Here is a 15,041-nt window from a genome sequence, read left to right as displayed (position 1 = left end):
GTTTTTTGTTTTTTGGGTTTTTTTGGGGGGGGAGGTGGTCTTTGGGATGGGCCCCTTGTAAAATTGCCTCATTCTAAAGTTATTTTGCTGTGAAATGGGGCCAGTCATCACTGAAGTCTACAGAATCTCCCAGGTCTTCATCTTCTGCACTGTTGTCTGGAAACTTTTAACCCATGAGACAACATTCCTGCCTTTTCCCTTAGAAGGGAATCTGCCTGCTCAAAGCCCAGCTCAGTGCCACTGATGGATGGGAACATAAACAGTGATCTTCATGTAGGATTCCTTTTGTTTATAATCCCAGAGAGAGCTTTCTGCCTTAATCACTGTAGTTATTTGTCAATGGAATGCTAAAGCAAACGTTAATGTAAGTAGAGGAGACTTGTCTTCCCAGGTCCATTCCCAAACAGGCTTGTCCTGGGAAGTTGTTTCCTTACATTACCTTTCAGTCACCCAACCCAAAAACTGAAGTCAGTCTGCTTCCCATCGCCCTCCCAAGTTCCAAACAATCATTGCATCTTTCCCTCTTGTCTAGTAAGTATTTCTCAAGCTTTTATCTTTCACATGAACTATTGGAATGTATTCACGCTTTTAGCCTTCTGCATCCCCCAAAAATATAATGGATCGAGTAAAACATAGGATTCACTTTATATTATGCCTCTCTTAAAAGCTGTTCATTCCTACTGAGTACTTCCAGGGTGGAATCCTGGAATACTCAAAGCCATAAGGTAAATAGAGTGCATTGTGTATCAGTTTTTCTTGCTAGTAAAGTCATTTAAAATAAAAATTGAAATATTTGCTGAGCACATGCTAAGTGCTAGGCATTGTTCTAGATGCTGAGAACACAATAGTAAGCAGAATAAACATTCCTGCCGTCATGAAGCTTCCATTCTAGTGGGAGAATACAATAAAAACAATAAGATATTTTATGTACTGTGCTAGAGGGCAATAAGTGCTATGACTGAAAACAAAATACTGCAAGCCAAGTGGAAGAGGAAGTCCTGTGATAGAAAAGTAGATTACAGTTTTAAACAGGATATTGGGAGAATGCCTCAATTGCACCGTGACCTTTAAACAAAGGCACGAAGAGGGCAAGGGAGTATACCATGCAAATGTCTGGGAGAAAAGAGCCCCCAGCAAAAGGAACAGCCAATGCATGATCATGGGGAAAAGGATGAAACAGGAAACTATATACTAAGAGTAGTGGGAAAGGGGACGGTAGGGGAAAGTCAGGCTAGAGATGGAATTCAGCGGAGTTATGATGTAACCTGATTGAACTTTTGATATGCTGATCCTGAAATGTAGGAAGTGGGAAATAGAATTTTACAGACTTGTTAAGAGATAGGGAGCAATAAGCAGTGGTTAGAGCCTGGATATATTCGAATGTTAGAGACAACAGAATTAGTGGACTGTTGAAATTGTCTATATAAGTGATCAGAGTCTAAACTGAAATTGAGTGAGTGATGATGGATAATGAGACAGACATTAAAGAAATAAAGATGGAAGTCTTACAGATCCTAAGTAAATGTGTATATTCCTAAATTTCTATATTTGGCTTTCTTGGCAGAAAAGTTGCCTGTTTTCTTGCTTGCTTAAAATAACTGTTTAGTTTCTTGACTCTTTCCTTAGGACAGGGAGCCTTGTCCATGGTACAGCATGGGGATCCACATCAAGAATTAGATTCATACTGGGCTGGGTGGTGCACATCTGTAGTCCCTGCACTCAGGAGGCAAAAGAATGAGAAATTCCAGACCAGCCCTGGGCTACATAGTGAGATACTGTCTAAAAATGAAATAAAACCAACTGCCCTCCCCCCCCCAAAAAAATAGGTTGATTAGCAAGGCAGTAGAGGGTTGTGGTGAGGTCAGACAAATCTGGATTATAATCCTTCTGTTTACCAACACCTTGGAAAGGTGCTGGTAACCTAAGGCTGTAAGCCTTAGTTTCTTTACCTGTGACCTGAAGTAATAATTCCCACTTCCAGGGCTGCTGTGAAGCTTACTTAAGTGAAAGTGTCTAGAGCTCTTAGCATGCGTCACGCATTTAACGCTCAATAAGTAAACCCAGTTAATACTGGTCAACAAAATTTCTGACACCCATTTGGGAGGCTAATTGACTTTTGTTAGTCTGACTCTGTTAATATAGAGCTTTTTTTTCTTTAAAATTTTATGTCACTTATTTTTAGCACCTGGAATGTAGCACTAATAAGTTGGTACTGGACCATACAAATGTGGTGAAAGATATTCCCTGCAAAGATGAACAAATTTTGATTAAATTGTCTAGTGCTGATAGCTTTTGACATGGACTATGACTGCTATGTATCTTTCCACATTCACACATACACAGATGTAAATTTTTTAAAAAGACATCTTTTAAGTGAGGCACTGTGGGAACCAGACAAAAGTATAAGGGATGGTTATTGGCTCCTAGGAAATTGGAAATCAAGTTCAGGAGAAAAAACAAAAAATAAGAGCATCTCACTGCAGTATGTGGTTGCTACTAAGACTAGCAGCAGTGAGTTCTCTAAGAACAAAGAGGAGGGAGCCCTCTTGGAAAAGTTACTCAAGTCCAAGGTAGAAGTGGACAGTCTTCCACTCAGCAAGAGTGAAGCTTCCAAGAAAAGAGAGGAGCTGAAAATGGTCCAATCAATGACTCTAGATTTTAAAATTGACTGTAAAATTGTTTGCCCAAGGTGAGAGGCACAGGAGAGGGGGAAAACAATAACATACATGTGCATGTGGGTGAACTTAATGCAAACATGTCTATTGGTTAATTGCTGTGGATGAGGAGTGCACTCATGATGCAGGATGAAGGACAGCTGGTCGAGGAGAGTCCTAATGGGCCCCCGGAAGCAAGCTGAGGCCTCTAGTGTAGCAGGATCTTCATTCCAGGGACTTGGTCTGCAGTTGTCAGGACAGGTGGCTAATAGCCTTGCCAAGATTAGGGCAGGACAGGCCACACCTGCTGTACATAGAGATCTGATGACTGGCCCCGAGTTTAAGTTTTGTTGGTTTTTTGCTAAGCCGGCTCTCCCTGCAGGCCCCAATCCAGCCTCACATCTGGCGTCTAAATTCCTCCTCATCTGTTTACGTTAGAAGATTAAAGCTGTGTGGCCAAGCTAGACCAGAACAGGTCTGATTGGCCCTTGGGGTGAGTATATGGAAGGAGTTGGGAGGAAACAGCCAGTAAGAAGTAGAATGAGGACAATCACATTTTATTTATGGTCATTAAATGTTTGTTTCCTGCCCTTTAAACAGGTGATGGCCATGAAAATGTAGTTGAACTAATTTGTTGATCAGTTCTTCCATGGCTGTTAGAGGGCTTGAAATTCCAGACCCTACAAAGGTTTTCAGACTGGAGATTCTAAAGTTCAGAGTGTATCAGAATCCCCGAAGGAACTTGTTCAAAGTGGAAAATTCCTGAGATTCTGAACCAAGAATTCCTTGAGCTTGAGAATCTGTGTTTTAATACCCCAGGGCAAACGTTTTTTCTTCAGCTCTTCTTTAAGCAGTAAGAAATATGTTTTATATTGCAATTCTGGATGCGTATCTGAAACGAGAGTTTCACAGAACTATATTTCCCCTTATTAAGATATTTTCTGTTCTGGTTCATTAAAAAAAAAAAAAAATACTGGTCAAACCTAACTAAATTGTTTTCAGGACCCATCAATGAGTCTCAGTCAACAGTCCCACCTCCCAGTTCTGTGGAAGTTTTTATGGGACCCTCCCAGTCATCCTTGTTTGTTTTATAGTTTCCTTTCCCATTCAGAAAATACTTATTGAACAGTGTTGTAGGAGTGGTGATACAGTAGTGAACATAAGTGAAAAACTCTGCTTTCCTAGAGCTTTATATTCATTTTTATTTCCCAGATCCTAATTTCCTTGTTTATTTGTTACTCTTCAGATCCCCCAGGGTTGAGCAAGTCTTTCACAGAAATAAAGAGTTATAGACTGAGGGTTTTACTAGGGACCCCTGTTTTGTTTTGCTATGTTTTACTTTTTTTTTGTTTTTGTTTTTCCCAGCTATATACAAAGCTAGCAGTCTTCTGTTTTCTCTTTATTGTTTTTGCAGGAAAAGGAAAGAACTCATCCAGGGTGGCAAAATCGGTACATAGTTACCCAGAAAGGAAGCGCGCATAGTTCCCCCTAGAAAGGAAGCATGCATGGTCCCTCCCCCCACCACCCCAAAAGGGTCACTACTTAAAACAAACCAGCAAAAGCAATCATGAGATGAGCCCTGCCCCACCCTTAAAAAAAAAAAGAAAGGAAAAAGAAAACAGAAGACTTGAGTACCAGGGCCTCAGTGCCTACTTCACCTGCAAAATTTGATTATTGATGCCTAAAGAAAGGAGCAATTTATTTATTTACTTATTTAACTTTTCTGTGTTTTGTTTTTTTTTTTTTGAGACAGAGTCTCTGTGTAGCCCAGGCTGGACTGGAACTTGTGATTCACCTGCCTCAGCCTCCTGGGTGCTAGGATAACACATGTGTACCACCATGCCTAGCTGAGGAGCAATTTTAAAAGTCAAAATTTGGGATATGTTAGGGTTACTTTGGGTTTGTAATTTGAAACTGAGTGTAAGTGATGTTCTGAAAAAGAAATAGGTCAAGTAAGATGAGTTACCGGTACTGCAAAGATCAAATTCATAGAAAAGTCTCCCACATCCCCATCTTTCCAGAGGAGTTTGAGCAGTATGGGAAGTGGTGGGTTTCAGAGGTGGGAAGGTGAGTTTGTACCTGAGGTAATTAGAAGAAATGGTAGGTGAGCGTAATCAGCAGCAAACTCTGCTCTGGCCAGTTTTTACCCTTTCCTGCCTCTGAAGGGTGTTTCCCTGTTGTTCCTGTTGTTGAAGACTAGAGGCCTTGAGTTTAATAATTATTTTCCTTCATGTAGGGCTGGTGTGCAGCCCTGGTGGGTTTAGCAGAAGCAACTGGAGAAAAGACCTGGATTTTCCCTTCCTCTCCCTGCAAACAGACCAGGCAGCAGTTAGTCAAGAATCCAGGAAACAGATGGCCAATGTTTTGAGAATTAAATATGGCAAGTAAAATTAGATTAAGTGTATCAAAGCCTGGGTGCCAGCCATTAGCACAGTTATTGAAGGCAAACTTCTGCCCCATCTGCTAGATGAGCAGCTAATTCCAGCCTGATCCACCCCTGTTCAGGGGCCCTCGAATTAGGATTGCCCTGAGTGGTCAGCTGAGTGGAGCTCTGGATGCTTGACTCTTAGCTGAGACCGTGGATGTCTGAGCAATTGCTCCTCCCATTTGGTGTGAACCCATTGGGACCTCTCAGCATCTTTTATTCCCTCTTTCCTCTGCCACTCACTTGCTATCCCAGATTGATTTCTTTTTCCATAGCAAGTCAGGTTTACTTCTCACCTTTTCTAAACTTAGAGTCATCAAGTACTGCTCAGAACAGAGGAGAAGATAGACCCTTAAAGCTTGATGGAGTGAAAAGAGGATATGCTTTGAAATCAGACCTGAGTTTGAGTCCCCACTCTGCCATGAACTAAAAAAGGTGACCTTGTCCCTTTTATCATTGTTATATCTTCTCTTGAAACTCCTCTCCCCTTCTCCCAAAGACTACTGGTGTTTTGATAGAGGACATCATTGTTGTGCTCTGGGTTTTTGTGTTCAGCCTCATTTCCATATGCCCAGGGTGCTGGGCCATTCCTTGGCAAGCACTGTAACCCCCACCTGCAGTGCCCTCTACCATCTAGCAAGTCATAAAACTCACTTCTTTTGAATCTGCACTGACATCTCGAGGCATGGGAATATGGAAACCCAAGTTTGCCTCTTGGCTCTTTCACCCAGTTTTAGTTGGTATCACCTTGGTGAAGTTATTTCATCCCACTAAGATAAACGTCCTTAATTATAAAATGGTAATAATAATACTTTGTACCTGGGCAGTTTTAAAGATTAGCATCAGGGTGTTGTAATAAATGCCTGACAGTTTTTAGGGCTTCCAGTAGATGGCAGTTTTAATTGTTAGGTTATATATTTATGTATTTATTAGGCCATTCTTAGTGAGGCCATTGAGCAAGAGCTATGGCTTATACCCAGCTCCCAGCACTAGTACCTTTGTTATGCACTCACGAAATGTTTGTTGAAAGTAGAGTCATAGGCCAACCTTATAATTTTACAAATGAGGAAGGCTGGTCCTAAGAGGCCAACAGTCTTTCTTATATTTAAAACAAAGCCAACATTCTTTTCTAGTGTGTCAGTCATTCCTTTGTAAAATATCAATTGGGCAGTTTCTAGGCACTGGACATGTAGTAGTTAATTGGTTAAGAGGGTTAACCAGTCACACAAAGACAGAATTAGCACATTCACCATTTGTGGAAAGGGGAAGTAAAAGGCATGATGCATTTAGCAAATATTGAGTGCCGGGTATGTGCCAGGTGATGCAAGTCACTAGATGTGCAAACCTGGGCATGAGGCTTTGATGGTGTTCTAGAAATGCTTTTCTGAGCAAGTGCCCTTTAAACTGAAATCTGTAGGACAAGTGGGAGCAGTTAAAGACAGATGTTGCAGCCCAAGAACCTCCTAACTCTGGACTCTTCTCTTGCACAACTTCATTGCCTAGGTTTGCTGACCTCTGCATTCATCAGTATGCCAGATTTCTCTCCTAGCACTTTACCTATTTCCTGCTGCTCTTCTAATTGTTTATATCTTTCCAACAAAATAGGAAGCACCAAATTTGTTAGTTGATGTCATTTATTCACCTGCTGTGCCATTTCTCAGCAAGCTTTCCTAATTTCCTTTTTCAGCCATGTTAGTGGACACTGTTGGTGCTCTGCCCATAGCCCTTTAAACTTGCTTTTCCTTTAAAGCCAAAGGCTTTCTCCTGCATATAGAAGTAACTCTGTACTTGAGGGCTCTCTCTGGACAGGAATACTGGGGCATTAACATTGATTGAGTCCCCAGTCAGTGACTGACAGCAACTGGTAGATTCATATACCAGCACCCATGCCCGCAAGTGGGACAGCTCTGGGGCAGGTTCCAGATTGGCTCCTGGAGTCTCCAGAAGATTTGAACCTCAGTTGCCCGTAGCAACAACCTGCTTATCAACATGCCCTGACTTGGCTTCATTCCCTTCCATGTCTCTCTTCTCTGCTTCTTTCCAGTACTTCCTGGCGTCACTTCCCAGATAAACAACTTGAAATTGAAGCCTCAGGATCTGCTTCTGGGGATCTTAAGCTTAGATAGAGGGCAGATATGAGGTTTGGTTAATCACACTGTGCAACCTTTGTCCAAACTCTCCTCTGATCTTGGATTTTTGCCTGATGGTGAAAATTCAAAGCAGCACTGAAAAGAAGAGATAGTGACAAAAGGAAAATATACAGATTTAATCTGGAAAGAGAGGAATAGAGACAAGGAAGTCTGATCTCCCCTGCATTACCTCATACATCACTTAATCTTCACATTGAACGACTTTGCAAGATAAATCTGTTTATTCTCTTTCCTGCAGATGGAAAACAGAGACCCAGAGAGATGAAATAACCCAAATTCACAGACTGGGTGAGGGGAGTAGAGGGGGGGAGCTACATAGCTGGGATTCTGATCAAAGCCAAGCTTCTTCCTTAGTCCAATAGTTCTCAGACTTGTTGGGACCACTCACTTGGCATCAGGATAGTCTTTATAGGTCATAATAAAATCTCAGCATACTAGATTCAGAATAACTATGTAGTTTTTTGCCAGATTAAATACCAGGAACAGACCTATACATGCAAGAGACAGCAGAGGTCAGAGAATTGAGAGTTATTAGGGGAAGAACTTGAGAAAAAGTCTGTCTTAACTTTTTTCTGATTTGGGGAGCAGGCAGCAACCTAGTTTGAGAACCCCTGCTGATTCTGGAGATACTTGGTAGCAGTGACAGAAAGTTTATCATATGGTGTAACTTCCACCTGCCTCCCCAGGTCAGAGGCCGAGGTCAGCATGGATGATCTTCCTTCATCACTCTGCCTCTTGCTTTCAAGGCCTCTTTTGGTCATTTAATTTGTCTCTGAAAGAGAGGGAGACAGGCACTGATTGAGCAAGTGTCTATCTCCTAATCATTCTTCAGTGGAGGCCGCTACCTTCAGGAAGGCTTCCCTGACCACCGGTCTACTCTTGTGTGCCAGATAGTGCCCTGAGCCCTCTGTAGCCTATCATGATACTTTAGTGAACTTTTATATTTGTTCATCTGTCTCTCTCAAACTCCAAGCAGAATGAGGATCAGGACTGTGCTATGTTTATTTTTGTATCCCTAGCACAGACCTCAGCATATAGTACATGATCAGTAAACAAATGAATGGATCAGACTTTAGTTCCTGGAAATACAAAAGCATGTTTAAAAAAAAAAAAATGTAGGTTCTCATTTGCAAGAACCTGGGAAGCAGTGGGAGCCTAGAGAGATGAGTAGGTCAGTAATGACATGATATACATGAGGACCTGTCCTTCATCGTGTCATGGGAAGCCTTCTGTGGGTGTGGGGCTTTCATAGCAATTTGATTTTCAAGGGACAGCAACCAGGGGAGGCCACAGCACAAAAAGGGCATCGAGACGTGATACGAGACAACTCATTCTAAGAATTACAGCAAGCTTCAATTGGCTAGAACACATTTCTAAATAAGGAGCCCAGAAAAATGAATGGGGCCTTGGCATGAAAGCTTTGAACTTCATGCTAAGCAGTGTGGACTTTAGGCTAAATATTTTGGGGTTCCACTAAAGGGTTCTAATTGAGGGAAGGGCATAGTTGTCTTAGAAAGACTGCCCAGGGATGCTGCCAGGGACAGCAGCTATAATATTTGACACTCTCCATGCTCTCCTCCATGGTGGCTTCATTCCCCTGTACACAGGGCCTGGCACATGTACCTGCTTTGTAAATACTGGTACCTTTTAAATGGGCATGAAGGAGAGGATATCACTAGACTTAGATGGTTGACTAGAGGTGGACTTGTTGAATTGCTATTTAGAGATTGCTTTTCTAAGGCAAAACCAGTCTTCCTGCATCTACCTTTCTCCTTCTGCAGTCTGTTCTGAATACAATAGCCAGAGGTTCTTTTTACATGGGGATCTTGTCATCCCTATGTTCATAGTCTCCTTGTTGAGTTCAGAGCCAAAGCCAAAAGCCTTTCATGATCTAGAAAGCCTCCCTGGGTCCTCCCTTTTCACCGCTCTGATTCCGTTTTCTTAGACAGAAAACAGAATCACCATTTTCTTAGCTCATCCCACTCTTCCAACCTGGCCTCCATGCTGTTCCACACAACAGACCTGCAACACCCTGCACCCAGAACACACCCCAGATAGTCACCAGGCTTGCTCTCTCATTTGGTTCAAGCCTTATTGTCTAAGTAAAGGCTCTCTGACCTCTGTTCAGACATAATTACTATCCCTGAACTTTCCGTTCTTGCCCATACCTGGCTAAATTTTTCTGCATAGCATTTATCCATTTTAACATATCACATAATGTACTTAATTTTATGTATGATAGTCTGTTCCCCCTCACTAGCGTGTGTGCTCCAGGAAGGTATATTTCTATTAATTTTTGAGACAAGGTCTCACTCTGCAGCCCAGGCTAGCCTTGAACTCACAATCCTCTTATCTCTACTCCCAAGTGCTAGGATTTCAAGCATGTACCATCATGACCAGTTTGTCTGTCTTAATTTTGCTTGCTGTTCTTCCCTCAACACCTGGAACAATACCTGACATGAAATGAGAGCATCCTTATTTTTGGTTGTTCTCAAATTTGAACTCAAGGCCTCACGATTGCTAGGCAAGCAGTCTACCATTTGAGTCATGCCTCCCCTCCCTTTTTCACATTGTTTTTGGATAGAGTCTTGTGTTTTTTCCTGGTTTCAGGTTCAAGCCACAATCCTCCTACCTATGGCTCCCACACAGCTGGGATGATAGGCACATACTGCCATACCTGGCTTATTAATTGAAGTAGGGTCTTGCTAACTTTTTGCCCAAGTTGGCCTCCAATGGCAATGCTCCTGATCTCTGCCTCCCACATAGCTGGAATTATAGGCATGAATCACCATGCACCAATCCTGAAAGCATCCTTCTGATGCTGTATTTTTAGATGTGTGGACTATATACCTGAAAGAGGAAGAAGACTCATTTGCCTTTTAAATAAGTGTACACCGTAGACAAGCAAGGCCTTTCCCCCAGAGCAGCATGATATTTTGATGGGTTGGGAACTGCTCTCTGCCACCATTGATGTCCCCATCCGTGGTTAGCTGGCATTGAAGGGAAGAATGATAGGAAAGTATTCTGGATTTTTTCTCTTCTCATTGCTGAAAAGTGAGATGTTTACTTCAGGGTATGATGACAGTGAGTGCACAGAAAAAATAAATGTAAGGATGAGGAACACAGATTGTGTTAAACCCTCTTTAAGCTAACTGTTGTGTGTCTTTCCTGTGCGTGGAGAGACTCAACAGACCTGACAGGGAAGAATGGTGATGGAAAACATTTTTGTCTCTGCACAGGTGTTTCATGGGACTCCCTTCCAGATGAGCTGCTCCTGGGGATCTTTTCCTGTCTGTGCCTCCCAGAACTGCTGCGAGTCTCTGGGGTTTGTAAGAGGTGGTACTGCCTCGCGTAAGTATTTTTTACCCCTTTGGAGGAAGGGAAGAAGAAAGTTATGTATTCATTTTTAGTCTGGTGAAGCTAAAAAACCAAGAAAAATACTGCAGCTCCAAGCAAACTAGGTGCCTTTGTGTTTTTACTAATTAGTATCCTCATTTCACAGTGGGAGAGAAGCGCTTCCTGGAGGTATAATTTATTCCATTTCTGAATGCCTCTTTGTCATGTACTGCCAGGTCGCACCTGTTTGGGCCAGACAGTGTGCTGAGTGAAAAGAGTAGTGGAAGGAGGGCATGAAGATGGCTGTGCCTCACACCAGGGGCCAGGCAGTGAGCTTAGCTGGCAGAGAATGAGGGGCTGGCAAGTCAGACACAGTGTGCTCCCAACCACTGCCTCTTACACTGTGTGATCTAAGCGAGTTACTTGACACTCCTGATTCTCAGTCTCCCCCAGTGTAAAATAGGCCTAATGGTACATTCATTGTAGAGCGATTTTGAAATGAAATGAAAGATGCCAGTCCAGTGCCTGTTTCACAGGCATGCTGAGCTCAAGAATGCCTTTGTATGTCGTTTTGGCTGGTGTTTTGTCAGCACTTCAGGTGTGGATGATGAGCTGGGAAGATAGTAACAGGCCTAAAACAAAAATAAAACTTTCTCTTTTTTTTCCCCCTATGGTGCTGAGGATCAGACCCAAAGCCACATGTATTCTAGTCAAGTGCTGTACCACTGAGCTACATCAACCACCAAGACTCTGTTTTTCAACTGGAACTTTTTCCCAGCTCTACCCTTCCTCACCCGCATCCTACCCCCTGGTTGTTCTGTGCTTCATGTTTGAAAACAATCCTTCTGGCTTCTCTCTCCACATATCTAGAATTCCCCTTGTAATTCAACAGGAGCCACTTGCCTTCAAGGGTGTGCTGGAATAACACAGCACAGATATTTGCAGTAATAGCCTATTTGCTTAGAAGATGAAGAGGTCTGCACACCTGAAATGCTGGTGCAAATGGTGTCCGAGTTTCACTTATCCACACCCAAGAAACCCACTTTGATTTTCTTTTTTCCACCAACTGGACATTTGTCCATTCCATGAAGAGTCTATTAACCTTTTTTTAAAAATGCCTTGTACATATTTAAGGGGTAAAACATGATGCTTTGACATATACATAGTAGCAAGATATTATTATATTCTAGCAAATTAATATATACATCTCCCATAATTACTTTTTCTGTGTGTGCAGCTAAAGTACCTAAAACATACTCATTGAGCAAAATATCCAAAATCCAGGGCAGTAGTATTGACTAATAGTTCTCATGTTGTACATCAGCTGTCATGACTTGTTCGCCATGTGCATTTGCTGTTTTGTATCCTTGCACCTGTATCTCCCCGTGAGTCCATTAATCTTCATCTCAGTTGTCATAAAAGTAGTAACTGTGCTGGCTTCAGCAGCACGCGTACTAAAAATTGGAACGATACAGAGAAGATTAGCATGGCACCTACCCAAAGATGACATGCAAATTTGTGAGGCGTTTCATGTTTTTTAAAAAATTTTTTAAAAATAGTAGCTGATATTTATTAAGCAGTTACTCTTTGTGTTGTGAGTATGTTATCAACTTAATCCTCCAAACAGTCTTAGGTGACAATATTCATATTATCTCAGTTTAGGAGATGAAACTACAAGATCAGGAACAGTAGATTGAGAGGTGAGGGGTAAAGCAGAAACCAGAGGTCTAGTAGCTTCACAGCCTTAACCATAACTAGTTATATTTGGTTGAGAGTTAACGTAGATCCTGAATTCATCTTCCTGGGTATGCTAAAAATGTATGTTATTTGGGAACAAGGTGCTTATTGCAGAATGCCCTTGCAAATGGAAACATCAAACATGAGATTTGAGATAACCAAAATATGATCTGGTATCACTTTCTTGGCAGTAGATTTTAGTCTGGGCAAGAGAAAGATACAAAGCATGCCAGTATCTTAAGAATATCTTATCTATAATCTACCTTTTTAAGAATAGGGCTGAAATCACATAATGACAATTTTGGTATAACAAAATTATTTCAAACCCAGTGGCCAGTAGAGTGCTTATTGCACTTATTAACAGAGAAAATTCTGATAAACATAAGCTTGTAGAATGTTCCTTTGTGTGCTTATACTTCACGTTTTCTTTAATCAGATTCAACTGTGAATATTAAAACTCTTTTATTCTACATTTTTGAGGCCTCCCTTTTATGTTAGAAACCCTGTCCATAACTTAGTATTTTTTCCCTTTTCCTTTCACATTAGTACACTCACATAGACACATGTGTGCACTGACTACACAGCAGAGCTGAACTGTGACTCTCCTAGGAAATGTCTATGGCAGCTGTATCTCATAATAAAATAGTGCTAAATTTTCTTCCTTTGTTTATATCTGCATTGCATTTATTTTTAGTAACTGTGACAACCTGTTGATGTTGAACAAAAATGGCTAGTGGGATAATTTAAGATTTGAAACTACTCACCTCGTAATGATCAGTTAAGCAGTTTGAATAGTCACTTTTAAACTGGGCATACTGAACTGAGTACTGGAATTTTATTCTCTGAGTTCAGACCATTGTCAGTGCTAATTGTAGCATTAAACCATCTGTTAAAAATATACAGAAAGAAAAAGATGAAAGCTTCTTCATGTTGTGATCAAGAAATACTCAATAATGCCTTTAAAATATCATAAGTAATTATGCAGGCAACCTCAAAACAAAAGTTCCTTCAGAGTTTGCTTCAAGGGGCTTTACTGGTTCTGTACTTGTTAGTAATGTCTTAAGGGTCCCTTACCAAGTCAAGCCCTTTCTCTTTTCCAGCTTTGACGAATCTCTCTGGCAGACCTTAGACCTCACAGGTAAAAATCTGCACCCAGATGTGACTGGTCGGTTGCTGTCTCGAGGGGTGATTGCCTTCCGCTGCCCACGATCATTCATGGACCAACCATTGGTTGAACATTTCAGGTAAAAAGAAAGAAAAACACCTTGAAAAGCTCTCTATCTGGAAAAGACTCTCTGTCTGGGGGTGAAAACAGAGAAAACGCCTTTTTTTTTCTTTATCCAGCCTGCAACAGGCCATCTTTGCAGTGTGGGGTATTAATTGCTTATTGTGCCACGTGGCCATTGGATCGAAACATGGCACTGATTTGCCTAGCATGTGCAAGGCCCTGGGTTCAATCCCCAGCTCCACAAAAAGAAAAAACTTCATTTAACTTCTCATGTTGGGTGCTTTGCAGGTGGGGATCGTGACTCTTACAGGTCAGGAGTCAGGCAGAGCACTCATCATCAGGGGCAAAGCTGCCTAGTTCTTTCCCAACTGCCTATTTCTGATAATCAAATAGTGGGAGGAGTATTTTCAGATTTGTGATTCTTTTGTGGACAGGTTTGCAGCCTGAAAATATACTTTCTTTTTATTTGTCTTGTAGACTTAACAGTCTACAAGGAAAAACATGTTTCTCTGATGCTAAAAATTATGCAATACTAAGGCTTAGCGCTATCTGATGGTTGAGTAGAACAACTAGCTATGGAAGAGAAAAACAAGTTGAAGATAGCAGAGCTGAGGGAAAAACATTTCCACTCCAGTACTTTTCCCCTTCTTTACATTGTCAAAACCACCAATTCTGCTGCTTTAATTTACTCCATAATTGTTCCTTCTTAGTTCTCCTCCTAGATGGGATATCTTTTGTACACTCCATGATTTGTTCCTGGCTTCTTCTTAACCACATGTTCTTGGACAAGCTATGTTTTGTTCACCCTACGTTTATGCTCAGGCCACTCTTTCAAACTCCTGTTTCTAATTACCTAACACCTTCCACCTGAATTTCTTCCAAGTACCTCAATGTCAATATCTAAAATTAAACTTGGCCTCCCTCTCTTCCACTGTCTTCACGGCCTTTGTAAGTACGCTCCTGCTCTCCCGCTAAACCCACCAGAAAATAAGAGTCCTAGGCTTAATCTCACAGTGCCCAAACAGGAATTTGCTAACTGGGTTCAATATTGGCAGCACCATCTGCACTTGGCAAAATTCCTCTTGAATTTTAAAATGAAAGAGAATGGATACTAGCTAAAAGCATTTTTTTTTATGACCAGAAATGTATTCAGTGCTTGAAATGTGTATGTAGAATCTTGTTTGTGCTTGGCTGCTCATTTGGAGGGGAGAGGGGTTGGAGTTGATCTGAGTGTACTTGCGTAAGCCACCTCACAGAGCCTCTTCTCTTTTGTGTTCAGCTCTTTTCGTGTGCAGCATATGGATCTGTCAAACTCGGTTATAAATGTGTCCACCCTCCAAGGCATTCTGTCTCAATGCTCCAAGTTGCAGAATCTAAGCCTGGAAGGCTTACAGCTTTCAGATCCCATTGTCAAGTGAGTGGCACCTAGAAATCACAAAGGCAGTTGTCATGTTTGTCAATTTTGTCCGCTGTGGATGACAGGGTTCCCTTCTGCCTGTGTCCAAGTGGAC

At 41.6% G+C, this 15,041-nt stretch overlaps 1 protein-coding gene and 1 non-coding gene across 3 annotated transcripts in view; both read left to right on the top strand.

Moving 5' to 3' along the window:
- Positions 1–15,041, top strand: part of Skp2 (S-phase kinase associated protein 2) — a 28,640-nt gene that overhangs the window by 1,163 nt on the left and 12,436 nt on the right. The window contains exons 1-4 of one of the 2 annotated variants that reach the window (XM_074077618.1): positions 3–5,514; positions 10,469–10,580; positions 13,403–13,546; positions 14,810–14,944. In XM_074077618.1, the coding sequence (XP_073933719.1) occupies positions 13,518–13,546; positions 14,810–14,944 (164 nt within the window). In that variant the 5' untranslated portion in view covers positions 3–5,514; positions 10,469–10,580; positions 13,403–13,517. Of the gene's footprint in view, positions 1–2; positions 5,515–10,468; positions 10,581–13,402; positions 13,547–14,809; positions 14,945–15,041 lie in introns of those variants that run through there. The other variant, XM_020187976.2, reaches the window with a different exon arrangement.
- Positions 11,996–12,103, top strand: LOC141424407 (U6 spliceosomal RNA). The gene has a single exon (XR_012449344.1). It is a non-coding gene; the product is annotated as a U6 spliceosomal RNA (small nuclear RNA).

Source organism: Castor canadensis, chromosome 6, assembly GCF_047511655.1.
Source record: "Castor canadensis chromosome 6, mCasCan1.hap1v2, whole genome shotgun sequence".
Lineage (NCBI taxonomy): Eukaryota > Metazoa > Chordata > Mammalia > Rodentia > Castoridae > Castor > Castor canadensis.
Note: the sequence above shows the minus strand (reverse complement) of the source record. Positions and strands in the feature narration are given on the sequence as shown.